At 40.1% G+C, this 16,871-nt stretch overlaps 1 protein-coding gene across 2 annotated transcripts; it reads left to right on the forward strand.

The window, feature by feature from the left end:
• Positions 1-539: 539 nt before the first annotated feature.
• On the forward strand, positions 540-11,360 carry u2af2b (U2 small nuclear RNA auxiliary factor 2b). 2 transcript variants are annotated; one of them, XM_053490065.1, is made up of 12 exons: positions 540-1,047; positions 4,247-4,267; positions 4,654-4,786; positions 5,732-5,835; positions 6,123-6,274; positions 6,843-6,959; positions 8,389-8,527; positions 8,610-8,704; positions 8,809-8,931; positions 9,023-9,109; positions 9,226-9,477; positions 10,052-11,360. In XM_053490065.1, exons 1-12 carry the CDS (start codon positions 999-1,001, stop codon positions 10,184-10,186), a joined length of 1,407 nt encoding a protein of 468 aa, XP_053346040.1. In that variant the 5' UTR covers positions 540-998; the 3' UTR covers positions 10,187-11,360. The 2 variants fall into 2 exon arrangements, with proteins under 2 accessions (XP_053346040.1, XP_053346041.1); XM_053490066.1 differs by having other exon boundaries at positions 8,625-8,704.
• The last annotated feature ends 5,511 nt before the right edge of the window (positions 11,361-16,871 follow it).

Below are 16,871 nucleotides of genomic sequence, written 5' to 3' on the forward strand. Positions count from 1 at the left end.
ATTAAATCCAGCACATAACTTCACTTCCCCTCAACATTTCAATTTTTATTTCTGGCGCAAGTTAAACATCAGGCAGATATCTAAGTACTGCAAAAAGTTTCATTAAAATCTGTCCAGACGGTTTTGCGTGATACTGTGACATAATCTGGCCGGACAGACATACAGACTGACATTTTTTCTGAGACCGGATTCTGGTCTTCCAGTGTATGAAACGATGAAAAGATATCAATGGAAAAATCGAGTTCTGATTAATGTACTGTATATACAAACCCTTTTATCTTTTTTTTTTATATCATCTAAGAGAAGCTATAGGCAGCTTTATTCGTGAAAATAAGCTGTAATATTCCTCCGCGCCTCTAGATGGCGCCCGGCTCTGACGTCGTGCGAACGTGAGACGCTGGGCGAACCACAAAAGCCCGCAACTTCCTGAGCAAGCGCACTAAGTAGTGCACGAAACAAAGGCGCTCTCGCGGATGCGCAGTGCACAAGTGCGCACGGAGCCGCCATCTTGGATCCAGTCAACAGTTCACTTCCGGCTGCGCGAGCGGAGAAACGGAGCTGCTGGTAAACTAGAGCTAGGTTGAGTCCGTCGCCTGGCTGGTAGTGCGGAGGGTCCGCTAAAGTGCCGCAGAAAACCTTTATACGGACGAACTTGTACTTTATCTTTCATTCTAAGCGTGTAGGAAGAGCCGCTGCGACATTTCCACGCAGCGGAGTTTAGCTGTGAGGCGCGCGAGATTGTTTGTGCGCGAGGTTAGCCAGTTAGCTTGTTAGCCTAGCAAAAACAGGCTAATAAACCGCGACTTAAATGAAGTTCTCCGCGCATCTTGCTTGGTACATGCGGCTTTAATTAAACCCAGGGTTTCTCTTTTTGTTTCACCCGAATGTTTCATAACAGACAGAGACATCTCGTTTTTGAAGTAAGATAACGTGGTGGGCTTAAACGCTTTCTCTCACAAGGGGGTTCACGCGCTCCATTCATCCGCTGCGAATTCAAAATGTCGGAGTTTGACGAGTTTGAGAGACAACTGACCGAAAACAAGCAAGGTGTGTATCATCTTTTAGATTCCTTCATCAGCACTGGATTAGCGTTGATTTTTCACTGGCTTTCTCCTTCCCCGACGCGCTGAGGGGAAAGCGTGAAAAATACGACGTTAATGCTAGGCTAAAACACACGAGTTCGAATCTTTGCGCTGAGTCGAATGGTGAGTCGATTCGCTCAGACGGAACCGATTCATCTAATCGGCTTATTCGCAAGATCAAACCTTGTTTTAAAGGGTTCTAACCCATTACATGAGTTTGTAGAAAAAGTTCTAAAAAAGGTTTAAAAAGCTGATATTATTATTATTATTATAGGTTGAAGTCCATGTCTGTCTGTCTTTCTGTTCAACAGAACTCTCCTGCCTTAACGTATTAATAAATACCAGTAAAAAAACAAACAAACCACAAAGTATCTGCCAAAATTTCATTAAATTCTGACAGACAGAAAAATTTGAGACTGGTTTTGGTTCCTCCGATGTATGAAACGTAAAGATGTCGTTAAAAGAGCAAGTTCTGACCAAAAATACAGACTTTTATTTAAATAGATTCTTAATAATGTTTATGTAATTTTTATGTTTATCTTAAAATAAGTGTGATTGCTCCAATATATTGTTTTGATTCGTTTCCAAATCAGTTGCATTGTCCTTGTTATAATCTTTACTTACCCACACGCAGCATTCGTGCTGATCTCTGTGGACGCACCTTAATTAAATTACCCCGTGAGACCCACAAGGTTGTACAGAAGTCCTGAAAGGCCTTACATTTTAATTTCTCCTACTTGTATGTTATTTTCCCAACGTATTTTTCAGCATACCCCTTTTAGGAAAGAGAAGCAAGGTTCCCCAAAGAAAGGGATGTTAAGAGACGCAGACACATTTTAATTAAAGTTCAGACGATATAGCAACGTGATGGTTTTTCCAGAAATTAATGTAATTTAATAATCGGGAACGATATATTGCATCACGATACATTGATGCCGATTTGATAAAAAAAAAATCATTCAATATGTATCACGATTTTCTGAATGTCTTGATATATTTTTCCTCGTTTTTCAAACAAATTTATTCTTTTAAGAAAGTTTAATCGTTAATTAAATGTAGCCCATTCTTTATAACCTCATTTTTTTCTCATTTAGAAACTGAGTGGAGCGTTTAAACAATACAAACTAACTTACTGAGCTGCACGCATCTCTCTTCTCCTCCATAATAATGATTTTTAAACAAACTTGGCAAATAATTCACATTCCTACCACACAGGATGAGAATGTGTTAATAGTACAGAGTGCGCCACCTGTAGGATTATGAAGAAACTGACACGTTTTTAAGAAGTCATTGTGGCGGTACATGGAGTGCCACACAAAAGAATCGCAATTCATAACTGAATTGATTTGCCCACTCCCCCCTCCCTCTCTCTGCCATTTTGTTTTCTTAGCTGGTATTTGAACGTCTTAACATTCAGAAACCCATTCATCGTTAATAATAACGCTATTAATAATAACCTGACCCACTTCCCTGCAGTGTCAGTATTCAATTTTTATTGTTAAGAAACTTGTAAAGTTTTTGCAATAGCATTCAGAGCATTGACTCAATCAAACCCCTTTGTCTTTTCTCAGACCCGAACACACGGACCGTTTTTAATGGTATTTGTTAGATGTAAATTAATGTCCAGTGCCATCTGTTGAATTTTGAGATGAACTAATGATTTTTTTTAAGGTGTTATTATTTTTTTTTTTGATACAAGGACGTTTTCCATAAAAATTTTAAAGTAGCATATCATCTCTCCCCGTTGGCCAATTCCAATGAAACAAAGCCTGTGTTACCCCAAGCTCAGGCAAATATACCTGTGAGAACCACATTAAAATTAATTCAGTAGTTTTTATGTGATGCATGCACGAACAGACAGAAATTCCAAAAACTACCTTGATGTGTTCCATTACTTTATCTTGCACCCCCCCCCTATTTTCACAAATATCTTCAGTGTACAGACACGCTGATTTAAGTTTTATTATATGTATAGATTAGTCTGAAATAAGGAGGTGCGTGCAGTCTATAGATCCCAGTGTACGAGCTGTTCCTGTAGAAAAAAATTGCGTATCTGAAAGAGCATGTTAATAATTAACCAAAGAGAACTGTCGTTTGTATTACAGCCAGGACTACTTTCAACCGTTCTGTAATACAGAAATAATGCTCGCCTTCTGTTTAAGCATTTGTATAAAAGGAGGATGGTGACACAGTAACAGCGTTGTTAGTTTTACTTTTAAGTAAAAGTTTTTACTGCTTCAAAGTCATGGGTTTTAATCCTAAATTGGCAGAACTGTGTGAAGTTTGTGACGAAATTATTTCTAAATTTAGGAGGTGCGTTTTTCTCCCTGTCTATTTGTTAATCCGGACTAATTTCTGTCACCTGAGAGTGCCTTGGACATCTCTGTAGTTACCATGTGATAGTTGAGTCAAAACCTAGTCATAATTTTGGGAAACCAACTTTCTCAAGTTTATTTTTTTTATTTAAATCACAAGTCGTTATCTAGACTTTACTACCTGTGTGGCCTTTCTGGACTTCTGTAGCGTTCCCTGAATTTATCAAATAAGAAAAAAAAAAACTATTCAGCAAAACTTGTACGAGCGTTCAGGTCAAACCGGGAAATGATGTAATTTGTAGTAGAGCTCAATCACATAACGGTGATGAGACTCTTAGTTGTGGTAAAACATTTGAACGGAGAAAACATTTTAAAGAAACCCCGGCATCGATCATGTCCCTGGAGTACTGAGAAAGCTTCAGAAACTTCATGGTATCCAAGCACTAGTGAAACTCTGAGATAAGTGCATTAGTGTAACAGAAGATTATAATATAGAGAAATAAAAGTGTTCAGTTATTCTGCACAATCAAAAGTCCTGGTTTGACTTGAATGTCCCTCGTATTTCTAGGTTCATCTAAAAACAGCCCTTTTTATATTTTTACCAACACAGTGTTAAAAAAAAAACATCATGAAGAAAATTTTGTGTGTAGAAATCTTACGAAATATTTAATTCAATGCTGTTTTCAGGACTGTGCTGTTTATTTTAATTTTTCTGTTATTATTTTTTTTAAGTCACGACACCAAGTCAGCGCAGCCGTGACCTGTCGATGTTTTGTTTAATAAAAAAAAAAAAGAAGAGAGAAAGTAATGGCACCCTCTGATTCTCACTCTCGTTCTCTTTCAATACAGGTGACGGCGTTAACGGCCATGGTGGGTATCAGTTCGCAGGCTCACTTATCCAGTGCTCAGTAACACAAATACAATAATAATAACCTTTTTAACCTTTTCTGTTTTCTTCTTATTTCATTCGTTTAAAAAAAAAAAAAAAAAAAAAATGTATTCTTTGCCAGATTTTCTTTTCCCTGCACAGATTTAAAACTTCTCTAGTCTAGGGCTCAGAGGCAGGGCTTCTTTGTCTTTCTTTGTTTTTTTTCTTCTTTCTCTCTTTTACTTTCTTTCCTCCTTGCTGCTGCTTCTGTCGGTTCTTCTGTCCTCCACAGCATTATATTTCCTCCGGCCTGCCTTCAGCTAGGTGTGTTTGTGTGCCGTCGTCTTCGTTCTGTCTGAATCCCGCTTGCTCTGTTGCCTCTCTCTAGAGCGGGACAAAGAGAACAGGCACAGGCGCCGGAGCGGCTCGCGTAGTCGCAGTCGCGAGAGGAAGAGGAGGAGCAGGGAAAGGAGGAGCCGCGAGCGACGCAGCAGCAGCAAAGATCGCAGGCATAGACGCAGGTGAGACGCTAACCACGTGCACGGCTGATCTTTCTACTGCAATTTCGTTCGATCAAATCAGAATTTGTGCGACTCTTACCTCAGGCTCAACACAAGTTCAGTATGAATGTAAGAGATGCAGCTTAAGGGTCTGGGGTGCAGGATTTAATCCCCTGTGTCTCCCTTTGCTGTGTTTTGGGGGCACCGGTAGCTTAGAAGTTCAGGGGTTCAAACCCAAGTAGACAAGCAAGTCTCAGTGGAAACGTGTCATAACCCCCCAAAGTTGTAGCTGTGTCGCCGGGAGTAAGTTAATGTCAGGTGGGAATTGGCTGCAATTATGTTAGGAAAGAAAATTTGGACCAACCTAGGACAACCCCCTAGTATGGCTTTGCTGCTCTGTGCATCGGATGCAGCCTTTTGGTCATCCATGTCGTTTCATAGGCTTCAATTCATAAAGTTTATAAATTATAAATTAAAAGGAACTTGAATTGAAACATGTTTTTATCATGAAAACTAAACATGGGTAAAGGGAACAAAGTCGGGCCTTGAAGCTGGACAAAAATGTCAGTTGTAGAAAAACTAGACCTTTTTGTGATTAAAAGGAAAAAAATATATTTTAAGTACATTTAATTAAAAGGTATTTTGCTGTATTCAGTTATAATATTGACAGATTTATGATTCATGCTGCAGGGTTAAGAGTGTCAAACTCGCTCCTGTGTCATTTCTAATGTGGTGGTTAAACTAAAGAACGTGTGAATGTGTTGTCTTTAAGACAGTGGTGCAAGTGTAGGGTAATCCTGAGCGACTAACTTGTCCTAAAATAATGTGTGAAATAACTTTCGTGTCACAGAATTCGAAAAGAGAAAATTCTTTTTTTTTTTAGTTCCATGTTTTCCATTAATTAATTAATGTCCTGACTCTGTATGCTGTAAATACGTCCACCTAAACCCTGCCTTTTGATTTTAGTCGTTCCCCTCCGAGGGAGAAGAAGAAGAAAATCAAAAAGTACTGGGACGTCCCTCCACCGGGCTTTGAGCACATCACACCGATGCAGTACAAGGCCATGCAGGGTGAGTCAAACGCTAAGCTTCCTAATCCAGCCTTGAGAATTCATCTTTTGTTAAAGAACAACAAAAAAAGTATTATCTGTTTTAATTTCTGAGTACAGCGGTTACTAACTATATCTGATATTTGTGACATTTGAATGATTTTATTTTTCTTTCTTCATTTTTTCCCCCTTTGTGTTACGTTCTTCAATAGTTTCCTCTTCACTAGTTTGTCACCATGTGTTAAATAGAATGTGTTGTGTTCTCTCATCATCCTCCTCATTCAACCTCTCTGAATCTTCACGTTTCAGCTGCCGGTCAGATTCCTGCCACAGCGCTGCTGCCCACTATGACTCCAGACGGACTGGCTGTTACACCCACTCCGGTGCCGGTAGTAGGAAGCCAGATGACCCGTCAGGCTCGAAGGCTCTATGTGGGCAACATCCCGTTCGGCATCACAGAGGTATATGACACTACAACAAAACGAGGCCATATGACTCGCACTTCCGGATCAATCTTTTAGCACAAAAATATGGAAAGGGCGAGCTCCGAGTACAAACTGTCATTATATTTTAGTCCAAGCTGAAAGCAACAATCAGTAATTCTCTTAAAATCTGTAACTCTAATTTGAGTTTTATCTTTCCCAGTTTGCTGCTGCTTCTTTTATTCTTTAACGGTTGTCAGCCACCTTTTTTTTTTTTTTGGTAACTCTCCTCTTCTTGGTCACGGATCAGGTTTGGCATGACCGCCACCTGCTGTACAAAATCAGTGACGCTGGAGTCACATTTGTTCGTGAGATCTCGCAAAACATTTGCAAGATCTTGCAAAACTTGCCTCGGACCTTATGTCCCCTGGTTTTTTTTTTTTTTTCTTTTCTTTTTTCTTCCCCAACCCCAGCTGGAAATCACGATCACTATAGACCACACAATTTTTTTTTTTTCCCAAACCATTTTCTTCTAATTTGTCTTGGTGTTTAAATCATACCATGAGTTAAACAGTTAACATTAACGCTTCACCCTTCTAATCACCAGGAGTCGATGATGGACTTCTTCAATGCTCAGATGAGACTAGGCGGTCTGGTCCAGGCGCCAGGAAACCCCGTCCTTGCTGTCCAGATTAACCAGGATAAGAACTTCGCCTTCCTTGAGGTAGGATGATTATTTTTCTCTCGCATACACTCTTAAGCCCAGAGATCACTTTCATGATCTTTGCAAGGAAAAAATTGTGGCTTGCCATGGCTTCTGTGCGCTCTCACTGAGCGGTTAGCAACGGCGTAGCATTTGAAACGCTAAGGCAAAACATGATTGCAGAGAATCCACAACGTTATCCAGATTCATATCTGCTATTGGAATCACACTGAAGCTTTACACCCAGGCAGAGACCATTCCAGATCCTGTTCACACGTTTTACCCTGTCTCATTTAACCGGATGTGTGATTTCAAACACTTAACGAGAATGAGAGATGAGACCACAATTTTAATAAAAGTATGAAACGCCTCTGCTTTCATTTCTTCTGTTTTAGCGCCACCTTCATCTTAATTTAAAAGCAAAGACCTCTTGAAAAAAATTGTATAGAGTTAGACAAAAAAAATTATACACACTCAAGGAAAAGAAACTTTATTACCAAATTTATTGCTATACATTATATAGATGTATATAATGATATAATATACGTCACACTATTACTTTTACTGAAGTATGTATAATGATTTTTTGGCTGAAGTGAGCAGTAGCCCGTCCACCAGCTCTGTTTGTTTCTGTGTTTTGTTTTGTTTTAATTTTGTTGTACTAAATTAATATTTAAGCAGTATAATCAGGGCCTCTTAATTCGCTATTCGTTCTGTTTGTTGTTGTATTGTTACTGTGTGTGCTTTACAATATCGGACAATATTCAAATGCAAATAAAGCACCCGTCCCCACTCGTATTGATGTCTCGGCTGTTCACACCTTTACATTCAGATTCCTTACACAGAAAGAGTGTTCACTGAGGCCAGGGAGAGAAACAAAAATGCAAAGTGAAGAACTTTAACACATGTCAGCTCCTGGGACGATGATTACTTTTAACACTGTGGGGTCTGAAGACCTGCAGTGCTTCAGGCTTTTTCTTGAATTTGTGTAAATTTCGAATTTTACCAAATTTCACGTTTACATAGAGCACACGATGGGTTTTATAATGTGGCCGATGTAAATGTTACATTAACGTGTGGCTTTTAAACTTACACACAGGAAAAAACATTGAAAATGGTTTTGAAGACAGAACTCTGTTCATGAAAGTCTTGTGTGCTCTCAGAAAAACAATAAAATTATAACACTCAAAGACCTTTTATTTGGAGTAAAGTGATTTTTTTTTTTTTCAGCAGTTCCTCTGTTTCACTGAATAATCCATGACCTTTTATGAGCATTGATGCACCTGACTTAGGTGACACCGGGTTTCATTAAAAGTTTTCATGATTCTCATGATATACATTTAAACAGTTTATTTATACAGATGTATGACTTTTACAAGGAAATTTACAGGGTTGTAAACAATCACTTTTTTGAGCACAGTAAATAATTTCTCTTTGCTTCCTGCTTCAGTTGCGTTCAGTGGACGAGACCACACAAGCAATGGCGTTTGACGGCATCATATTCCAAGGCCAGAGTCTGAAGATCCGTCGGCCACACGATTACCAGCCGTTACCGGGCATGAGCGAGAATCCCAGCGTCTATGTGCCAGGTGGGTTTACCGCCCAATCAGAGTATTCACCTTCCAGTTACATATACGTCACAAGCTGCTCTTTTGAATTTGACGTGTCTAGACGTTGTGTTTCCAGGAGTCGTGTCGACTGTAGTCCCTGACTCTGCTCATAAGCTTTTCATTGGAGGCCTCCCTAACTATCTCAGTGATGACCAGGTGAGTTTATATACACAAATTGTCCTAAATAATCCTCTATTATTATTATTATTTTTTTAATGAATAAGAATTAATCGTGGCTTTTTACCTTTTTTCTATTTTAGGTAAAAGAGCTGTTGACGTCCTTTGGGCCTTTAAAGGCGTTCAACCTGGTGAAGGACAGCGCCACAGGTCTTTCCAAAGGCTACGCCTTCTGCGAATATGTCGATGTCAACCTTAACGATCAGGTGAGTTAATGCAAGAACGTCCAAATCGATGAGTCTAATTAGTTTAATGTGTTCGGGTCACTTTAATCAGTGGTGTGTGTGTGAATTTCAGGCTATTGCAGGACTAAATGGGATGCAGTTAGGAGATAAGAAGCTTCTGGTCCAGAGAGCGAGTGTAGGGGCCAAGAACGCCACTCTGGTAAGAAGACAACCTTGTCTCTCTATTCAAATTTTTTCTCCATGTGTTAGAAATCCCAAAGAGCCCCGACTGGATGTACAACTTTCATTTTGTCAACTCTTGTCCCTGAATTCCAGACAAGCATAAACGAGACCCCGGTGACGCTGCAGGTCCCAGGCCTGATGAACAGCTCTATGAATCAAATGGGCGGAATTCCCACCGAGGTTCTGTGCCTGATGAACATGGTGGCTCCAGAGGAACTCATCGATGACGATGAGTACGAAGAGATCATAGAGGACGTCAGGGACGAGTGCTCCAAGTATGGGCAGGTCAAGAGCATCGAGATCCCACGCCCCGTCGACGGCCTGGAGGTGCCTGGAACTGGAAAGGTAAAAGGATTAGTTGCATTCGCTTTGCACCGTTCATTTTGGCCACATAAGGGCAGTGTGGGGGTTTCTCAGTTCATTCCGTCGGACTTAAGAACAAATCCGACTTAGGAACATGCTGTTGTTGTTTAAACCATGGCCAAACGTTTTATGTGTCAAGTTCTACAAGTAAGGAATAGCCATCAAATAAAAATAAAAAACACTGCGATTCGTACCATACATTTTTTTTTTTTGTGTGAGAGAATAGGGAGCCATTATCACCATCTAATGGCCAGACACAAAAGTGTTCTAGTGTGTGTGCTGCAGCTTTTACAGCCGTTAACATCTACTGATTTTCAGATAAAATAAGTCATTAAAGCTTAAAAAAATTTCATGGAAGCGGTCATATCCCTAGGGTCACACATTCTTCCTTTCTTTTTAGCTCACTGTTACAGGTTACAAAACTTATCATTTAAACCACCAGTGCTTCGCATTGAGAAGCACTGCTGTGGTCGACACGTTCTTGCTTTGAGACACCGTTTAACGATGCCGTCTTCTATGTGTTTTTTTTTTTTTTTTTTTTTTTTGTTTTTTACAGATCTTCGTGGAGTTCACAACAGTCTACGACTCCCAGAAGGCCATGCAGGCCTTGACGGGGAGGAAGTTCGCCAACAGAGTGGTTGTGACCAAATACTGCGACCCAGATGCCTACCACCGCCGAGATTTCGTCTAAATCAAGAGCACGCACGGGCGGGGGGACAGCGGCGAAAAACGAGAGGGGCGTGCGGTGCGGGAGGAACCATTATTATAAAGGCTGTATTATGACCGAGGGTTTTGGGGGAGGGGGGAGGGGGGCGGAGGTGGAAGGGGTAAATTGTCTTGTAGGTGGCATTTAATTTTTCTTTGTTTTTGTTTTGTTTTTTCTTGTTTTTTGTTGTTTTTTTCTCGCTAAACATAAACAGCTTCGGCACAATGGAATTGCATTTTAATAAAGCAAAGAGGAATTGAGTTTATTCATTTTGTTTAATTGCTAATTGTTTAGAGACCTGATTTGGGAGGGGGCAGGGCGGGGGAGGTGATATTGGGAGGAGTATCAGTACAACACTGCTTCTAAAAAAAAAAAAAAAAAATGAAAAAAAAAAAACACAAACCACCAAATGTTGTCAGTGGCATGAGTGAAGGGAATAAATTGCTTTCTTTCACTTCACTTTTCACTTTGATCCCTCAATCGACATACAGTTTCGCTGTCGGTGACCTAACCACCTTACTTACTTCTACGACTACACTCAATTTTTTCAGTCTTTTTATCGCCGAAGTTAGTTTAGTTCGACTGTGTTAGTTTCTATCCAGCTCTGTCTGTCCTGTTTCCAGTACACATGACTGCCTCTTATATCGATAATGTAACTTTCAAGTCTAGCATGGCACCTTTGTGTCTCTCTCTCTCTCTTTATCTGTGTGAACATAACCCTCTTTTGATAATAAACTTAGTGAGAATTTCAAAAAGTTCACCAGTGGCGTGCGTTCTTCTAAACCTCGGCCCATTACTGTAATTTTTTTCCTTATGATCAAAGAAGAAATCTTGTCTATTCTACAAATAGCAACTTTTTCTCCCCTTAAATTGTAGTATATGATGCCTGTACACGATCTGTATGTTTGTTTATTTGTTTTGTTTAGACATACGTTTCATAGTGTTGGTAATGAAGTGATTGTTTTGCTTCTTTGAGGCCCGATGAAGAAAAACAAAAAATAAATAAATTCTGACCCGACAGACAACATATAATGAAATAAATTCCAGACTTGCTTGAGTTCTACTTTTTCCATGACTTAAGCCATTTACTGTAAGCTTTAAGCGCACTGTAGTGTATGATTTAACACTGATGTGTAAATAAAGATTTCTTCAGATTTCAGTTAGTGGTGACATTAGTGACCCATATTTATTTAGATCAAGTCTAAAGAGTTAATGTTAAAAGGGAGTAAAAATTGAGTGACATTTTACTAAACAAAAACCTTAAGACATTCGAAAGGATCTTTTTGTGTGTATATCCCGTTCTCCAGGAAAAGGTGCCTCTGTGACCCTATACATAACATTATATATATAAAAATAATAATAATCTATTTCCAACTTTACATAGCATTTCATTTAAAAAAAGTATTTTAGAACGAGACTATAAAGAGAGAAAAAATAGTGCTACAGAATGAAATGTCAAATAACAAAATATCCAAAAATATAATGTAATAAAGTCTACCTATTATTCTAGACAGTAACAGGTGGACTGGGTTGAGTATTTCAGAAACCGCTAATCTCCTGGGATTTCATGTGCACGGCAGTCTCTAGAGTTTACATAGCCACAGTTTCCTGTTCTTAGCTGACAGTAGCAGCACTGGCGTGGTTATCTGCTGCTTAAACACATTTCACTGTTCAATGTGTTGTGTTCAGGAATGATCTTCAGCATAGCTTGGTTGAAACAAGATGTTATTTGAGTAACTCTTGCCATCCTATCGGCCCGAACCAGTCTAGACATTCTCCTCTGACCATTCGCTTCCAGAGAACTGCCCTTATTGGATATTTTCTCTTTTTCAGACCATTCTCTGTAAACCCTAGAGATGGTTGAGTGTGAAAATTCCGGTTGTTCAAAGTCACTTAAATCATCTTTCTGATGCTCGGTTTGAGCTTCAGCAGATTGTCTTGTCCACACCTACATGCCTAAATGCATTGAGTTGCTGTGTGTTGGCCATTGGATGGTCTAGTAGTTTTTTTTTTTTACTGCTTTTTCAAAAGGTTGCCACAGTGAACCATTTTATCAAAACATTTAACTTAGCACAGGTTTTTTTGCTGGATACCGTTTCTGACGGGTCCTAACATGGAAATAAATACAACCGGCACCATTGGTCTCCACGGTCCCTATTTGGATTACACAGGTTTCTAGATTGATGGATCTAGGAACCTCTAGGAGTGGCACTATGGGCTGCTGGACATAAACATGAGCCTTATTGGCCGCATGGCAGGTGACAAGTCTACCACAGAGCCATCAGTGCTCCATCAAGAAGGATGTACATAGTAACTCATAATAATCAAAAACAGTGGTGAACAAAAAAGCATCAAATCTCAAGGTAGATGTGCTGCAACAGCAGAAGACCCCATAGCAGACTCGCCTAAACCTGGGTGGAGACCAGAGTATTCAAAAATAAATAAATAAAATCCTGCCATTATCACTTGGGGAGACATGAGTCACTGTCCCAGAGAGCAGAGGGAGGTTCCTGATCTGGTAGTCCCCAGGATGAAGAGTACTAGTCCTACATGGACTGTGGACTAGGACTCTAAAACCATTAAGTCCATTGTTCTTCTGTCCATGGACAGCAATAGGCACTACAGGAGCTTAAATGCAGGAGACCTTGACTTAAATATCCGACTCCAATACCATTAAATAAAGATGTGACTCTAAACATACAGTGAATTATCTGCCTTAATGGAAGCGATTGCAATGGATAATACTTTAATAATATGCTAGAAGTAGAACATCTCAGCGTTCAAGTCGGATTTAATCTTAAATAGCTTCATACCAAGCTTGTTAAGTCATTTCAAAGTGACCCTCCTGAGTCAGAGGCTTTATTAACTATAGCCTATTTATTAAACTATTTTTTCCTGTTAGCTTAGACGTTTCTATTATCATGCACGCCGAAGCATTTTAATTACCTGTCAGAGGGTTTTATTTAAAAGTGCAAATATTTGCCTTTTTTATATTAGCTTGCCTCAGGTTGAGTCTAATGTGCAACAACATTAGACAACAACAACAAAACAAACAACAACAACAAAAAAAGGAAACTACTTTTCATAGCCAGACGAATTGTGCATTCATAAACTGCAGAAGAGTATTAGGGGATAATTCAATAAAACGGTTTATTATCCTAAAAAGCACAAGTTTGCAATATAAATACATTCAGAGTAGCTGACGCAGAATGCGAATGGTACTGCATCCCTTATTGTGTAATGCATGACCTTTTTGTTCATTTACATTTATGGTGTTTTGTAGACACTCCTATCCAGAGCAACTTGCAGAAGTGCTTTTTGGTCTCTATCAATTCAATTTAAATTAATTTTATTTATATAGCGCTTTCAACAATGGTCATTGTCTCAAAGCAGCTTCACAAAAATGAAAGAAATTTTTTTTTCAATTGTGTGTGTGTATGTGAGAGAAAAATGTGTCTAGATAATAATGAGATGAATGAATGATGAATGAAATGTCTCTGATGAGCAAGCCAAGGGTGACGGCGACGGTGGCAAGGAAAAATTCCGAGATGGCAATAGGAAGAAACCTTAAGAGGAACCAGACTCAATCAGGGAACCCATCCTCATTTGGGTGATTACAGATAGAGATGATATAACACCATGTGTGTTGTGCAGCTGAAAGTTCAATATAACAGAAATTCTTTAAATTAACATGAAGTCCAGTTCAGCATAGGGAGTCAGCAGGTGCAAAGGGCAGATGGGGTCTGGATCACTGGAAGCACAGGAGCACCATCATAAAACAGAATCCAGCTGGAGCTGGTCCTTCTCTGGATGCCTCAGGATTCTCGCAGGGTTGGCCTTTGTCTACTGAAGCTGGCACAATCTCCAGATGCCTCGGGATTGGTAGAAAAATACAGAACAGATGGAGAGAATTAGCGTAGTTGCCATTCAGGATAGATGTACTGGAGTATGAGGTTATGGGATGAGTTACGCGATGCCAGATGCCAGATTATAGAGATGTGTCTTGAGTCTACTTTTAAACTGGTAACTGTGTCAGAGCCCCGAACATTGTCTGGAAGGCTATTCCAAAGCTTTGGAGCTAAATATGAAAAAGCCTTACCGCCTTTGGTAGATTTTGAAATTCTGGGAATTACCAGAATTATCAGTAAATCCATCCTGCTCCTGGTTCTTTAGGTCACAGACTATTTCGCAAAATACCAAAGAACAAGCTAATTTAAGTACGGTGTGAAGAGTAGGCCTGTTTGAAGTTAGACAGGAACTCAGCTGTTTGTACATCTAGAGAAAATTTATTTCATTTAATACAAGATATTGGGATAGTCTAGCGTTTGCGGTAACTGGTAGTGAGTCTTTCACATCGCTGAGGAGTGATTTTGTTCCATTCTTCTGAGCAGAATTGTTTTAATTCAGCCACATTGGTGGGGTTTGACCGGCCTGTTTAAGGATTTCAGTCGGATCTACAGTAAGGCCGGCCTTTGACTTGGTCACTCCAAGTTGAGCAATTTAGAGGTGGACTTGCTGGTGTGTTTTGGATTGATATCCTCCTGCATAACCCAAATGCGAGTGCTCTTGAGCTTGTGGTCACGAACTGATGGCCACACATTCTCCTTCAGGATAAACTTACATTTTGACCTCATTATACATCTAAGCAGTTGAGGGTTAAAGAGCTTGCTCAAGGGCCCAACAGGGACTTAAACCTGGGACCTTCCAGACCGTAGTCCAATGCCTTAACCACTGAGCCACCTATATTTAATATTTAGCAGATGCCCTTATCCAGAGTGACTGAACAGCTGAACACTTGGTGCCCCAGCAGCTTGGCAGCTTGATGACACTTGGATCCAAACTCTTAACATTCAGATTAGTCGAACTCTTAACATTCAGATTAGTCGCCCAGTGATTTTCCCACTGAGGTACACCACTAAAGGTAATAAAAGTCTCACCAAGTAGCTCTACTGTCTATACCATGTCCTCTGTGGGGGTTCTAGAGCCCATTCAAGGGGACCTCAAGGTGGTGTACAACATACATAAAGTGCCAACCCATTATGAGACACAAGCACATGCCCACAATCATACTCTATGAGCAATTTGAAAATGCCAATCAGCCTTCTATGTAAGTCTGTATCCTCAATTTTACTTCCTTATAGGTCGAGTACTCTTAAATGGTGAATGGTCGGCACTTCATAAAGTACAGATGGGGGACTAACACGATTAAGTAATATATTGTGATACATTTACTGTACATTTGGCAGACGCTCTTATCCAGAGCGACTTACATTTTTATCTCATTACACATCTGAGCAGTTGAGGATTAAGGGCCTTGCTCAAGGGCCCCAACAGTGTCAACTTGGTGGTTGTGGGGTTTGAACCTGGGATCTTCCGAACCATAGTCCAATGCCTTAACCACTGAGCTACCCCTGACCCCTGATACTTTTGTGTGGCGATTAATGTATCGTCACACTGACTTCAAAAGTGATTTTATTAAAGTAATTATTAATTTCTATATGTTTGCATTTGAGTTGGTAAATTACTCTGTATACCTTTAAATCAATCACAATGAACAAATTATTTGCTAAGTTTTTTAATGAATTGTTTGAAAAAAGCAATATTAAATTATGAAATTTATAAAATCGGGATACAGTGGAGTCAACAGGATGGTAAAGTGGTTAGCACTGTCGCCTTACACCTTCAGTGTCCAGGTTTGATTCCTGGCCAGGCTTAATTCCTGGCTCTGTGTGTATGGAGTGTGCATGTTCCCCCAGTGCTTGGTGGGTTAGGGTTAACCAGGCTCCGTTTTCTTCTTGCCACCGCCCCTGCTAGCATTCTTGGGAACCATGGTGCTATGTCCTCACTAAATCTTGCACAATGCAAAAAAAAAAACCCACACAAAAAATGTAAACTTACTTTGCTTGTATGCTAACAAGTTTTGTTCCCGGACGTACGTGTGACTTAGCTGCCGTTCTGTTCGGCTCGCTTCGGCTCCTTGTATGCTGAAAATGCTTTGCAGGCTGAGGTACATTTCTTGCAAAATTTTAGTTATAAAGGTGAAAGCATTCATATGCCAAGGTACCACAAAATCGCAAAACAAATCGTATCGGGTGGTCCCTGGTGTGTCCCATCCTACTTTGTAGGCCTTCAGTTCCCTGAGATAGGCTCCAGGCCCCGTGACCCCTCACAAGATGTGGTATAAGATGAGGGGCAGTGGTGGCTCAGTTGGTTAAGGCTGTGGGTTAATGGGTTACTAATCGGAAGGTCGGGGGTTTGAGCCCAGCATCGCTAAGTTGCCACTGTTGAGCCCTTGAGCAAAGCCCTTAACCCTATATGCTCCAGGGGTGCTATAAGCTGGCTGACCCTGCGCTCTGACCCTAGTTTCCTAATTGGGATATGCGAAAAAGACATTTCACTGTACTGTAACTTACATGTGACAAATAATTTAATATTCTTCTTCTTCTATATATATATTAATGGACCTTTATAGTGAGACTTATATTACCTAAAGTGCTGTATCCTTTTACCCTTAATTGGACCACACCCCACTTCCACGACTCCACTTCATGCCAGATGGTTGATTTCCTCCTTCCTTTTGAAAGGGGGGCAAATAATGGCTGGAAAACTCCTTGGCCTGATTTGGATAGTGGGGGGTTTGTAGCAGGTGAGGGTAAGATTAAGCAAGTGC

This window comes from Clarias gariepinus, chromosome 28 (genome assembly GCF_024256425.1).
Source record: "Clarias gariepinus isolate MV-2021 ecotype Netherlands chromosome 28, CGAR_prim_01v2, whole genome shotgun sequence".
NCBI lineage: Eukaryota > Metazoa > Chordata > Actinopteri > Siluriformes > Clariidae > Clarias > Clarias gariepinus.

Bases quoted from the DNA above. Each gene is read 5' to 3' on its own strand.
- u2af2b (XM_053490065.1), top strand. From the start codon at position 999: ATGTCGGAGTTTGACGAGTTTGAGAGACAACTGACCGAAAACAAGCAA. The intron at 6,960-8,388 runs GTAGGATGATTA...TTCCTGCTTCAG, and splicing joins AGAACTTCGCCTTCCTTGAG to TTGCGTTCAGTGGACGAGAC. The intron at 8,932-9,022 runs GTGAGTTAATGC...TGTGAATTTCAG, and splicing joins ATGTCAACCTTAACGATCAG to GCTATTGCAGGACTAAATGG.